The sequence below is a fragment of the Sturnus vulgaris genome, chromosome 7, assembly GCF_052056855.1.
Source record: "Sturnus vulgaris isolate bStuVul1 chromosome 7, bStuVul1.hap1, whole genome shotgun sequence".
NCBI lineage: Eukaryota > Metazoa > Chordata > Aves > Passeriformes > Sturnidae > Sturnus > Sturnus vulgaris.
The window spans coordinates 7,756,478-7,770,158 of record NC_142249.1 but is presented as its reverse complement, the minus strand read 5'-3'; the positions used below and the strand labels follow the sequence as shown (position 1 = coordinate 7,770,158).

The window sequence follows — 13,681 nt, the reverse complement described above, 5'->3', positions numbered from 1 at the left end:
TGTGTCTGCTCCTCTTCCTGCAGTTCAAGAGCCGCAAGGAGGACAGGGAGCGTGAGCGCAAAGGCTCCATCCCGTTCCACCACGCTGGGAAGAAGAGGCAGAGGAGGATGGGGGTGCCCTTCCTCCTCCACGAGGACCACTTGGATGTCTCACCCACCCGCAGCACCTTCTCCTTCGGCAGCTTCTCTGGGATTGGGGAGGACCGGCGTGGCATGGAGAGAGGAGGATGGCAGACCACCATTCTGGGTGAGATATTGCTGTCTCTGCCCCGGGCTCCGTGCCATTCCTGTCCTGAGCACTCAGACAACAGCAGGGGTGGTTTCTTCATCCAGTCCTTTTGTCACCCTGTGTCCTTGCTTCTGTTTGCAGCATTATACACCTGTTGGTAACTGCTCACTGTGGACCTTGAATCACTTTTTCTCTGAAAACTGCCATCTTTACTGCAATAATAGCTATGCTGGGAACCTGCAGTGATCTGTGTTCCACTTGAATACACTTCTCTGTGTGGTAGCAGGTATTGCACAAGTGCAGCTTCAAATAGATTCAAAAAGTGTTTGCCTTCCCTTCTTTAAAAGAGAAATCTTCGGGGAGGCAGCATTGGTATTGTTGGTATGACAATTATTAGCAGCAGTGTCATCAATATCATTAACAATGTTATTAGTACGCCAAAAAGTTCTATTCACAGTTTTCCTGGAGTGCATATTGCATACAATATAAATAGGATATTTTCTCAGTGAGGCTTATACTGTCTTGATATTGCAGAGGTGCAGTGTTTGAACCTGAAAATTCTCTACTTCAAGTTTCTAAGTTCAGTAAACAGAATTTTTTTGTATTCTCGAAGAATTTCCTTTGTCTTACCACTCCTCATCCTAATATACTTATTTTTGGGAGCAAGAGGAGAAGAAACAATTCCTACAACATGCCCCAAAGGGTGCAGTCATGCAGTGCTGGCCAGTCTTATTTTCTTTAAGGTGCTGGTGGCTAAGAAATGTGGGTGTCAGCTAAATCAGCGTGTGCTGAGGGGAAGAGCCTTGCAGAGAGTTTGTCCATGAACCTACATGGGGGATCCCACCATAATGTTGGGTTTTCTTCACAGTGTGATGAGAAGCCTTGATTTTTCCAGACTCCAATCCCTTAATTTTTAAGGTACCTAAAATATCCATTTCTTGTGGTTGCCCTAGGAAAGTTTACCAGGAGGGGAAGCTCTGACACAGCCACGGAGATGGAGGGGCTGAGCGCCCGGCACTCGCACTCCCATCACACGCTGGTCTCGGAGCTGCCAGACCCCTCAAACAGCCATGGAGACAACACAGTCAAAGAAGGTAAAATCTAAAACATCAGGACAGATGCTTCACTGAAAAACCAACCCCAAAAAGTGGAAGGAAGTGTTACTGTTTCTATGTGTGAGTGCACGACTAACTGATTTTTTGGTTTTTGTTTCCACGTCTCTTGAGGGGGATTTTTGTACTATGAAGAAAAATGTTTCAAACTGCTCCTGTTTATCTGGTGCAGTTCTTAAATTGTTAAATTGTTAAAATTGTTACTTTTTTAAAAAATTAATTCTTAAATTGGTGGCCATGACCATGGTTTGGGATTTTCTTGCCTTACAACAAAAAAGTGTGAACAGAAACTTGGTGTTGCTATCTTTAATGGTTTCATGATGTGAACATGGATTTCTGTTATCCATTATTGATTTTTCTGGTAGGTAGCAATGAAATTGCATAAAAAAAGTCCCGGGGTGATTAAGAGAGACTTAAGGGTTTTGGGATGACTAGTTAAGGTAAGAGGGGGAAAAACAGTGTTCTCTTGTAGCCTTCCAGTGGTAGGAAATGATGAGGGAAGACAGGAAGAACCAGAAGATCAATACCTGGCTCTGCACCTGATGACACTGGCAGAATTTTGGGGGTTTTGATCATGGGTTGCTTTACATGACACCAGACTACTCTTGACCTGAAGTGGGAAAAGGCTCTTTGCACAGGAGTTATCAAGGCTCACTGAAAGAGCTTTAAACTGGATTTGAAGAGGGAAATGGTTGGTCTTGATGATCTGAGAGGTCTTTTCCAACCTGAATTATTCTATGTTTCTGTGTAGGATTTGGATATGGATTTTTGTTACCCATTTTGAAACAAACTAAGCAAAAAATCAGGGAAACTAAAAAAAAATCTGCCCTTGGATAATCATCAAATTTAGTAGCCCAGGAACAAAATATCCTAATGCAATCTTTATTGTTATATTCACAATAAAAATTTCAGTGAATGCCATTAACAAGTCACACTTGCCAGAAAGAAATTCTCTGATACAAGCAGATAATTCCTGTCCTGATCAGGGCATTGATTGACCAAACTGGCAAATTGAATTGATCAATTCCTGATTAGGGAATTAACCAAATTGTGGCCTAGTTCACAGTACTGCTGTTGGCCTTATAATGTTTCTCCTAATTAATAGTGCCAGTTCAGTGCTAGCAGGACTGCACAAGCTGTCAGGAAATGTGATTGCCACTCTGGAGAGTTGCTGTTTGCATTATATAACCAGTCCATCGCTTATTAAATGCATTAGATGTAATTAGTTTATTAATTAGAATATATTTAATAGCCATAGGAAGAGGTTCTTTTTTATTCTCTAGCCCTGTTACTGTACTGTCTGGCAGATGACAACTCTATGGGACACCCAGTTTCTTTCTACACTAGAGGGTATATAAACCTGCTTACAAAGCACTATATACGGGAAATTACTAACACTGTGGCCTGGAAATCAGCATGAGTTTTAAAAACACGAGGCATCCTTGATAAAAATTTGCACTTATAGCCAGCTTGCTAACCTGAGCAATTCAAAATTCCTGTCTCTGAACACTGTGAGCTTAAGACTGCAGTACCTCTCTCATCAGACTGCTGTGCATTCTGGAGATGCCTTAGACTATGACAGGTACTGGTTTTTTCAGCTGGTGTGATGAAATGTTCCAAATTGATGTGACTTGGAAAGCTGTTTCAGATTTGTGCTGTGGTTCCACTACCTTCTCCCCTGCCTTTCAGCTACAGAGTCCTTTCTCATTGCCCTGCAGGGGCACTGATGCTTTTAAGATGAGGCACTGGATTAATGCAAGGAGAAAAATCCTTTTGGATTAGATTTAGAACGTCTGAGTTGCCTCATCTACTTGACTGCCCATTTAACTGAGATCGGTTTAAGCTGCCAGAGAACTGAACTGCTGGAACAAGCTTGGGGTTGTTGTAAATTACACTGTCTCAAAAGAAGCAATGAGTTTACCTTTGATCCCTGTACGCCTGGTAAGCAATTAGGAACTGTGATTTCTTTTGGCATTACAAACCACTTTAAGAGCTGCTCCCTTTAGACAAGCTCAGCCCCACATCTTCCATTCTGTAAGTATGGAGACAGAAATGCACAGGTATCTGTTTTCCTGCCTGCAGTGAGGTCCCAGATCTCCACCATCACCGTGGCCACCTTCAACACTACCCTGGCCTCGTTCAACGTGGGCTACGCCGATTTCTTCAGCGAGCACATGAGGAAGCTTTGCAACCAGGTGCCCATCCCTGAGATGCCCCACGAGCCACTCGCCTGTGCCAACCTCCCACGGAGCCTGACGGACTCCTGCATCAATTACAGCTGCCTGGAGGACACGGATCACATTGATGGAACCAACAGCTTTGTCCACAAGAATGGCATGCTGGATCTCTCGGTAATTGGCGAGGAAGGAGGAAAGCCAGGCCCCTCTTCTGTCAATATAGCTGTACCATTGAGATCAGGGGTTTTGGATGGGCTTTTCTTCCACCTCTTTATATGACTTCTCTCAGCAGTGTGTAAAGGTCAGTCAGACACATTTGTGCATATCCTAAAAGTCTCCTCTGAGAAACTGCAACTCCCGTTACTCCTTGCAAGGAGTGCATGTGCATGTGGAATGCACACGTCAAATCCTAAGTGGTATTACATAATGGCTGTGTTTTCCTGGGGCATGCACCAAATTCCCTATAAAATACCATAAGACTGAGTAGCACCTTTCTTATAGCACCTTAAACCTCACTTCTTCTGCTTTCCCCTTAATGATTTGCCAGCTCTTGGTGCACTGAAGCAGTGTTCTCAGGCTCACAAATGTCATCTCATGGTTTCCTTTTCAGCCTGACTGTGCCCAGCCTGTGGTTTCTCATCTGATCTAGATTGTAGACTTTTGGTATTTAGGGTTGTGTAGTATTTCTTCAGAGTTTGTACTGTGCCTGCTGTAACGAGTCTCTGGAATCTAGAATTTCCAGGCATTAAATATTACTAGGAGAGTAAGTAATTCTGGCTTTAAATGTGATGTTTGACTCTCTCAGGTGGTCCTGAAGGCTGTTTACTTGGTTCTGAACCACGACATCAGTTCCAGGATTTGTGATGTGGCACTGAACATCGTGGAGTGCTTACTGCAGCTTGGCGTGGTGCCTTGCGTGGAGAAAGCTCGGAGGAAGAGTGAGAACAAAGAAAACGAGGCCCCTGAAAAGAGACCAAGTGAAGGATCCTTCCAGCTTAAAGGAGCTGCTTCTGGCTCAGCTTGTGGATTTGGGCCACCTCCAATTAGTGGAGCTGGAGATGGAGAAGAAGAAGGAGGTGGTGGAGGAGGTGGAGGAGGCGGAGGTGGAGGTGATGGAGGTGGTGGAGGAGGAGGAGGGCCGTATGAGAAGAATGACAAAAAAGAAGAAAAGGTTTGTCTTGCTTGTCTCCTTACACAATTCCAAATGTGCTGTAATGTCTGTTAAGGTTGATGTATGCAATTGCCTTTCTGTTTTGCTCTGATGCTCACTTGAGGTTCTGCTGAAGAAACATGATTAGCAGTTCAAGCACTGTAACTACTCCAGAGAAGCAGCTGCCAAAAATGGAGTTTTTGAGCCTGGCATGGACATTTTCAGTATCTTGACAAGGTGTTTGAAATGCTCAATCACAATGATTTTTTTTTCAGGTTTATTATTCATAACTTGTAAAGAAAAAACGGAACCCAGTGTGTGTGAGCACAGTTTCTTTTATTTGATTACTAGAAGCCATAAATTTTTCACTATTGCTATGAGAACTGGACAAGAGATGCTATATTGCTGACCTCTGAAGTTGCAACTTATAGTAGCATAATATCTAAGACATTTTAAAAAGATGCTTGGATTTCTACTCAGCCAAGCCAGCTCTCTGTTTCTCAGGGATAAATTTTTGAAGTAAGTTCTGAATGGTATGCATAGTAGCATGTAGGCACTTCACATTTATAGCATGATTTTTGATGGGAGCTGGAAGGGAGGGGGTTGGCCTCTGAACCTGAAAAATAATTGGAATAAACACTTCAAGAGTAACAACTCAGTAGTGGAGTGTATGAGATGGGAAATGGAAGGCAGTTTGTCAAAAGTAAAATGCTGACAGCATGCCAGTGGCTGTGCCAGGGTTACACACTGTCTTTCCCTCTGTGACCCTCAGGATGAAGGCCCATCTGTCAGCACCCACAGGCTGGCACTCACAATGCTGATCAAAATTGTGAAGTCCTTGGGCTGTGCTTATGGTTGTGGAGAGGGACACCGAGGGCTCTCTGGAGATCGCCTGAGACACCAGGTATTCCGGGAGAATGTAAGAGAATTAAAGCTCATTAAAGTGTCCCCCCCTTGTACTTTTGACATCAGCTGCTGAGATTGCTGCCTGCCCCCTCTGTAGCTTTCCCTGTATTGACAGTAAATGTGTTGCTTTTTGTCGCAGCTCACAGACGGTGTTGCAGCCCAGCTGTAGCAGATTTTCAGCCGTAGCGTTGCCTTCCAGTCCCTGGGGCTTTCCAAGAGCACACCTGGAGCCCAGGGTGCTTCTGACCACCCCAGCAGATGGGCTGGCACAATGCATGGGAGCAAATTCCATGTGTGAGCTGGTGTTAGTAACTTTTCACAAGACAGTTCCCCCTAAAGAGTGTGCTACTTGCAAGAGGTGCAGCTATCTCGGGTTGCCTATGTAAATCCAAAAGTCTGAGGTGTCAGTGTGTCCACCTTTCCTGATGGTGTTTATGACTGAGTGCTGCTGGGCTGCTCCATCAGCTCCTGATGGTTGGAGTGCACTGTGTTTGCACTGTACTTGTTCTGTTGTTCTGCAAGGAAGTGAAAGACTCACTCGTGACCCTTTGAAGGACATGGTGGGTCATCACTGTTGATTCCTAACATTTTTGGTTCTGCACCAGTTAAGACATTGGAAAGTGCTCAGAATGCAGCCCAGACATCAGATTTAATCCAGGAGAGTTTGTCTCTTTGAGATCAGTCCAACTCCCTGTTAAATGGGAGCCTTTCAAAGGCCTTCTCAGTGCATGCCTCCTCCTCACCTTGTGTGCTTGCAGAAGGGAACATTTTTCATGACTATAATGAGAGTTACTAATCCCGTGGGATGTGAGTGAACCAGATCCTTCTCCATGGCTTTGGTTAGCTTCAGCCATGCCAACAGAGCTATAATTAGGTTCTGGGCTCTGAGGCTGATTTCTCAGAGATGGACTGGCTGCTCTGTATCCTTGCAGTGTTCTTGTGTTAGATAGATTTCCAGGTACTGCAGGAGTGGACACAACTGGACAAGATGAGGTGAGAGGGTTCCCGTGGTAACAGCAGAAAGGTTCTGCCCAGAGCACTGGTTTAACAGGTACCATATTCATCACAATGTCAGTCAGACTTCTCTCTTGGAGCTGAGCCAGCAAAGCATTTACACCTAGGCATAACATTAAGTATAAATAAATATGCCTTCTGGAACCAAGATTCTTATCATGACCATTGAATTGAGGAAAATATTATACTAAATGTGTGAGTCTGCTATATTTTCTGTGTGTTTGTCTGGCCAAACTGCTTTGCATGCACCATTTGTGTTGACTGTGTGGACAATCATGTCTGAGTTTACTGGAAAGTTAAGCACCCTATTGTAGATAACAGGAGAGTTCATGTTTCCTATAGAGATGATATTTTTGATTATTTTAACTCCAGGCTGCATGGGGTCCCAGTAGGATGGATAGTTTTGTGATAAGAAGTTGACAATTAATAGCTTTTAATATAATAGTGTTTTTAATAGTGTTTTGTGTGATGTAAATTGGTCATTGGGTATGCAATAATTAGGTGCATTCAATAGGTTGGGTCTGAGCTGGAGGGTGAAAATCAGATGCCTGAGGCTAAGAACCTGTTCCACCACTGAGCATTGACAGAGGTGGTACATTCCCAGTTCATTTACATCCAGTAAGATTTTATTTTGGGGCTGGACAGAGGAAAAGAGGAGTTGAGATAAGCTGGTAGTGGCTTCATCACCACCTCAAACAGTGGCACCCATACTGGTGCACTCTCTTTTGGGCTGAATTTCTTTTGGCTCCAGAGGTGAACCTCTCTTGTTATGGGAGCAATCAGAGACAGCAGAGCACTGGCTAAGTACAAAATAACCTTGCTAGCAAAGCTTGAACACATACTTGGATGTGATATGATTTGATGGACACTGTTTCAGGCCCAGAACTGCCTCACGAAGCTGTACAAACTGGATAAGGCACAATTCCGGCAGACTGTGAGAGATTATGTGAACAAGGATTCTCTCAATAACGTGGTGGATTTCCTGCATGCTTTACTGGGATTCTGCATGGAGCCAGCCACTGATAGTAAGTATAGCTGGCATCAGGAGCTGTCACTTGTGTGTTCTGAAACGGTGCTGTCAGAAAAAAGCCACATTCTTGTCCTTTATAAACCACAAAATGTGATTTGCTGTTCTCAGAATATATAAGCTGTATCCTTAGCCAGTGGGGACATTTTGGATCTGCCCACCAAGTGATCTTGCCTGGAGATCTTGTGCACCTGAAATTGAAGAGCTCACTTTGATTCATCCCACCTCTTGTTCATGGCTCTTCCCAGATGAGATTTTCCTTAAACGATGCCTCAGGCATCATCAGGAAGTTTTCTGCTTCATGACATGTCAAGGCACCAGGTGGAATGGCCTGTTTAATTCACAGTTTATTCTGAATGGAGATATAATTGAGCTTTAAAACCCTCTGGGGTGCCTCAGACAAGGCAGTAAGCAGCAAGAATGGATTGGATAAATGAGAATATGGACGCACAGATGCATATGCCTGCAGCTAGAAATATGCATGCATGTGTGTGTGTGTAGAGGGGGGTTGAGGATTTTTTTTTAAGTTAGGAAAATTCTGTTCTAGAACAATCAAACATTTATGCTTGGTCACTGCATGAAACAACAGTTAAGAGTGACTGTTTACAGAGTAGGAATAGCTCCTCTGAAACACTGGAGAAGTCTGACTAATTAATTAGCCTGTCTTTGATGCCAGGAATTTCAGATAAAGCATCAAAGAACATTATATAGCCAGCTTTCCTGAAGAAGATTCCCATAAGACATTTTGCTGAGTATTCTTCAATTATTGACTGGCTTATTCTTTGAAGCAAGGCAGCTCATGCAGCTCTTGGAAGTCTTTTCTCTCATCTCAGGAAACTGGGATGTTTTTTGTCATTCATGTAAATGTATAATTCTTTTTTGAGTCTTTCTGAAAGCTTGGTGTCCTTGTGCACCTTCCAAGAAAAGCATTCCTATAGTTCAGAAGACTTTCATTTCATGGGTGTTGTCACTTTGGTGCTTAATCCAACATCTTTTATCCCTTAGAATGGTAACTGGAAAAACCGGAGTTCTTTTTCAAATTTTAAGCCTTATTCTGCGCTTCTCTAAATGAGAGATGTGGATAAAACAAATCTAGAATTGTCCTGATATTTTCAATCCTTTTTCATAATACAACTGTTTCTGGGAAGCTTTCATACTTATAATTTACTTTACCCTTTGCTTCTGCTATATTTTTTGTGGGGTGGGATTGTGAGAACTGAGCAAAGGCTATTAGGTGGGGACGTGTCCTTGTCTCGTGTATCATACTCCCTTTACATGTGTCTTTGCACCCTGTATTTTAAACTGGTCCCAACAAGATGGCTTGCTTATCCTTGAATTTTACAGATAAGGCTGGATTTGGGAATAACTTCACCACAGTGGACAACAAGTCTACAGCCCAAAGTGTGGAAGGTATTATTGTGAGTGCCATGTTCAAGTCACTGATCACTCGCTGTGCATCCACCACACATGAGCTCCACAGCCCAGAAAACCTGGTAAGCACTTGATACCATGTTAACAAAGCTGTTTTTTCACTTGGGTGTCACTAGAGAGACTTTACAGTGAATGATTCATTCAGTTTGGCCAAATCCCTGTAGCATGTGATGCAGTCACAGCTGAAAAATTAAATATATGTGATGTCCTTTTTGCATGTCTAACTTGGAACCTGGGAACTCAGACAGAAAAGAAGTTGTGCAGTCTCAATGAAAATTTCTTCTCTGTTCAAGAAGTTTCTGTGTTTTTCCAAATGAATAAGTAGCATAGTCTGGAGGGATTAATGAACAAGAAGAGCAGTTCTGGTTTGTATCAGCAGTAGTGGAGCCAGCAGGTCCAGGGCAGTGATTGTCTCCCTGTACTGGGCACTAGTGAAGCTGCAGCTCAGAATCTGGGCTCTGTGCTGGGCCCCTCACTGAAGAAGGACACAGAGGTGCTGCAGCATGTCCAGAGAAGGGAAACGGGGCTGGGAAAGGCTCTGCAGCACACATCCTATGAGGAGCAGCTGAGGGAAATGGAGTTGCCTAGCCTGGAGAGCAGGAGGCTCAGGGGAGACCTTCTTGCTCTCCACAGCTTCCAGACAGGAGGTTGTAGCAAGGTGTGGGTTAGTCTCTTGTCCCAGGTAAAAGTGACAGGACAAAAGGAAATGGTCTCAAGGTTCATCAGGGGAGGTTTACATTAGATATTAGGAAAAATTTCTTCACTGGAAGGGGAGGTCAGGTATTAGAACAGGCTGCTCAGGGAAGTAATGAAATCACTATCCCTGAAGGGATTTAAAAGATATGTAAATGTGGAACCAGAGGCATGGGTTTTTGGTGGGCTTGACAGTGCTGTGTTAATGGTTGGATTCAAGGATCTTAGCATCATTTCCAACCTCAATTATTCTCTGATTCTAAGACCACAGCTGCCATGAATGAACTTTCAGCAAAGTCAAAGGCAGTTCTCTTGATTAACCACGTGGCCCACCAGTGCCAGACTATGTGAATTACTGAAGAGAAGCTTGGTAGATCTTCCCATGGTTTAGACAAACATTCAATTTACTGAACAGGTGGAAGAAAGGAAGGTGTTGCTTTTTGCCATGTATGTGCTGTCTTCCCAGAGCAGTCAGTAGACTGGATGATGTGAGAGCTCTTCTTCCAAACTGGTGTACCCTAGCAGTGTCAGGCCATCTGCTGTATTATCAGAAATTAGGATTTTTCATGTAAGCAAACAAGAAACATTCTTGTATTCCATCATACCAGCAGAGCTGTAGAGACAATGAAGTCCAGTTAAAGGGGTTGTAGTGTTCCGTGAGGTGAAAGGAGTAGGAGAAGGAAAACCAAATCCTCTAGTTCTTATGGATATTCCTCCTTTGGAGTGTTTCTCATAAAAGATTATTTGGTGGCATGCAGAAAAACATGCCCCATTATTGGACCTAGATTAGGAGCACCAAGTGTAAATTTTTCTTATAAATTGTGTATCTTTCTAGACCCTGTTTTATTGTGTGAGATGAAACTTATCCCTAAGGGTAACACTGTTAATTGTGCCTGCATGGAGACTACAGCATGTAGAACATGTGTGCAGATTTGTTTTGTTATTCTTTAAAGTTAATCTTGTGGTCAATATCTTACTTTTTAAAAAACCTTAATCAGGATACAGGTGCAATTGTAAATTTGTTGGGGTTTTTTTTTTGTTTTCCTTTGCTCCTTGCTAGGAATTTTCAGCATAATCCAAGGTCTTTCAGGAAAGCTCATAGATCAAAAGTCAAGCCCTGTAAAACTGTTCCCTCCATCCCCTTGCCCTCGGATATAGAGGTGATTTGCACATCACAGATGTGCATGAATGTTCAGAACTAAAAAGGGCCTTGACTGTAGGAGGTAGGTTGGGGGATGAGTGTCATTCTTCTCTCTTCATAAGATGTGAAGCTCTAAAATAATGGGGGAAAAAAATCTGAAGACACCCACTGGTTCTGAAAAAAACATGCAATTGTTTGCACTCTACATCCTCTCACATACATCTGAGATATTTAGTGCCATTTGAGTTTGTGGTCTGGATGAATGGTATAAAACAAACTTCAAGTCATCTTTGTAGCTCCCTCATTTCACAGGTCTTTTAGCCCCTGATACCTCTCCATCTGCTGTATCCCATTGCAGATCATGTTCCATAATAATAATGCTCCTCCTTATCTGCTTCTTCTGAGTGCACTATGAGTTTCCAGCCAAAAACCACAAACCATGCACCTGAAGAGTAGATCACACAACAGCCAGAGGAGAAGTAATGGCCTGGTGAAGTACCTCAGAAAGCATTGGCTCTCACTGCTTCTTTAGAAACTGCAGGCTGAATTTGTTCTTTCTCCTGGTGTCCTGCTCCTCAGGGCTTGTACTGCGATATCCGACAGCTGGTCCAATTTATCAAGGAGGCTCATGGAAATGTATTTCGGAGGGTGGCCCTCAGTGCCCTCCTGGACAGTGCTGAAAAGTTAATACCAGGAAAAAAGACAGAGGAAACAGAGCAAGAGCCAAAACCACCTGGGAGCAAAAGGTGGGTATCAGGAGGGAGAAGGTAAATGACTGACTGGCATATGACTCCATGACTATCTGTGCTGAACACAAACATTGGAAGCCCAAGGGATTGTTTTATCTTTATAGCATGTCAGTTCTTGATGTACAGACTTGTGCTGTGGCAGCAGCCTCTTTTAAAATTTAATGATCTGAGACTGCAACAAATTTGCAGAGAAAAGCATTGGCAGGCTCATATAAGAGGCACAAGAAAACAGTGCCATGGAAACGCTGGGATATGGAAAGGTTAAGAGAACTAAGAAGCATAATGTCACTCCTTAAACACTCTGTGGATATACTTTTTAATATGCATCACATCCTTTGGGCTGTGTACCTGTTGTTCTGACAGGTGAACCTTGGCATGCAAAAACAAGTCCCAGAAGAAATCTAATACTGAATGCTTCTTTATCAAAAAGAAATTTCCTCTAGTGCTTTGAGGAATTTGTCTTATTAAAATAAGACATGGAAGAAGGATTAAGAAAGTTGAAAAAGTCCTGAAAACCTTGGCTTTGCTGTTAAGAGCTGATGCTTTTTTGGACAGTAATATGTATATAGAGACAGTAAGTTGCTAAGGAGAGGGTACATCAATAAAGCTGCTTTGCAGGTTTCCATCTCCAGCTCTGTGTGATGACCATGAGATGGGCCATCCATTTCTTCTGGCTGATGATTTATCTTATCTGTGTAGATCTGAAGCAGGGAGTGTCATCATTGACAAGGGCCAGGCCTCAGCTGCCCCTGATGAATGCCGCAGTTATGTCTCGAGCCGCCCGATGCAGACTCCAGAACAGTAAGTAAAAATTGAATTGTTCAATGTTTTAGTGCCAGCAGCTTCCTTCTGGGGTTAGTACAAATGGACAGGATAGCAGACTTGCCTGCTTGGATGGTGCAACAAACTGTTGAGTGTCTACATGGGAGCTACTGCAAACAACCAGGTAATGCCTGTTCCCAATGCTGCCAACTGGACTGTCTTGATTTGAAAGACAGGTGTTTGCTGAGGAAGGCAAGAGCCTCTCTTGAAATGGAAAAATGTAAACCTCTTCCCTCCAAATGATTATAATTTTGAAATTAAGGAGCTCTTAGGAAAAGTTATGGAAATAGGAATAACAGTTCTTTCCTGGGAAAATTAACATTAAAAAAAAATACAGCAATACAAAACAACAAAACATTGACAGAGTCAGAATCCAACCTGGCACTCCATCAGTCAGTCAGGGTGTTGGTGCAGTCCCATTAAATGGTGGCTGCATCCTCCTGCAGTGACAGATGTGGTTCTGTTGGAGCAGTGCTCCTGTAGAAGGTGCAGTTTTCCTCCAGAGGTTCAGTGATGATGTAGAAGGGTCTGGTTTTCCTCTGGAATCCAGTGGGAAAAGGCCGCTCTGATGTTCCAAATCTCAGATTTTATCTAGGTAGGAAAGGCTTGGCTCCTCCCCCTGGGTGGAGCATCTCCCAATGGGATGATGAAATTTTATCAGTCATGCAGTGAGACCCAATGGCCATTAACAGGAGATATCTCCTGGAGGAAGGATGGGTTGTGGAAAAGATAAAGAACACTGCCCCAGCTGGTTTTATCAGATGGCCCATTAGCAGAGGATATCTCCCACGGAGATAAGGATTATTGTCTTACCTGGTTTCAACAGATGGTGGTAGAATACAGACTTTTGGTTACATCCTGCTTTGCAACCCAAGACATGGACTCATCCTGGTTTTCATAGGGAAACAGCAGAGATTTTCAAATGACAGTGCAGCAGATTTTTCAGTATTGTGTACCATACTACCATAGCTGTGAATAGCACATGAATTCCTCAGAGATTTAACCACACCTGTTCTCCAAGCTTTGTTTGTACTCCTGGGTGATGATTTTATTTATTTTCGACTTCCAAGTTGTTGCTAAAGGTCATTAATGCTTCACTGAGAGCCAGCCCATTCCTGACCTGCCTTGGGCACCTAGTCTCCCAAGATTGCTGTAGTTCCCTTTTCAGCACAGGGAATCAACCTGCTGTTAGCATTGTACAACTGAAATCTATGTCCAAAGAATTCTGTCA

The 13,681-nt window shown here is 43.2% G+C and overlaps 1 protein-coding gene across 18 annotated transcripts in view; it reads left to right on the top strand.

The window, feature by feature from the left end:
- The window catches only part of UNC80 (unc-80 subunit of NALCN channel complex), a 128,611-nt gene that overhangs the window by 27,375 nt on the left and 87,555 nt on the right, over window positions 1-13,681 (top strand). For 16 of the 18 annotated variants that reach the window (XM_088167674.1, XM_088167673.1, XM_088167676.1 and 13 more), the window contains exons 10-18: window positions 24-246; window positions 1,182-1,322; window positions 3,423-3,691; window positions 4,323-4,688; window positions 5,440-5,586; window positions 7,465-7,612; window positions 8,959-9,107; window positions 11,459-11,625; window positions 12,328-12,429. In XM_088167674.1, the coding sequence (XP_088023800.1) occupies window positions 24-246; window positions 1,182-1,322; window positions 3,423-3,691; window positions 4,323-4,688; window positions 5,440-5,586; window positions 7,465-7,612; window positions 8,959-9,107; window positions 11,459-11,625; window positions 12,328-12,429 (1,712 nt within the window). The remainder of the gene's footprint in view (window positions 1-23; window positions 247-1,181; window positions 1,323-3,422; window positions 3,692-4,322; window positions 4,689-5,439; window positions 5,587-7,464; window positions 7,613-8,958; window positions 9,108-11,458; window positions 11,626-12,327; window positions 12,430-13,681) is intronic. The other 2 variants (XM_088167677.1, XM_088167668.1) reach the window with 1 other exon arrangement.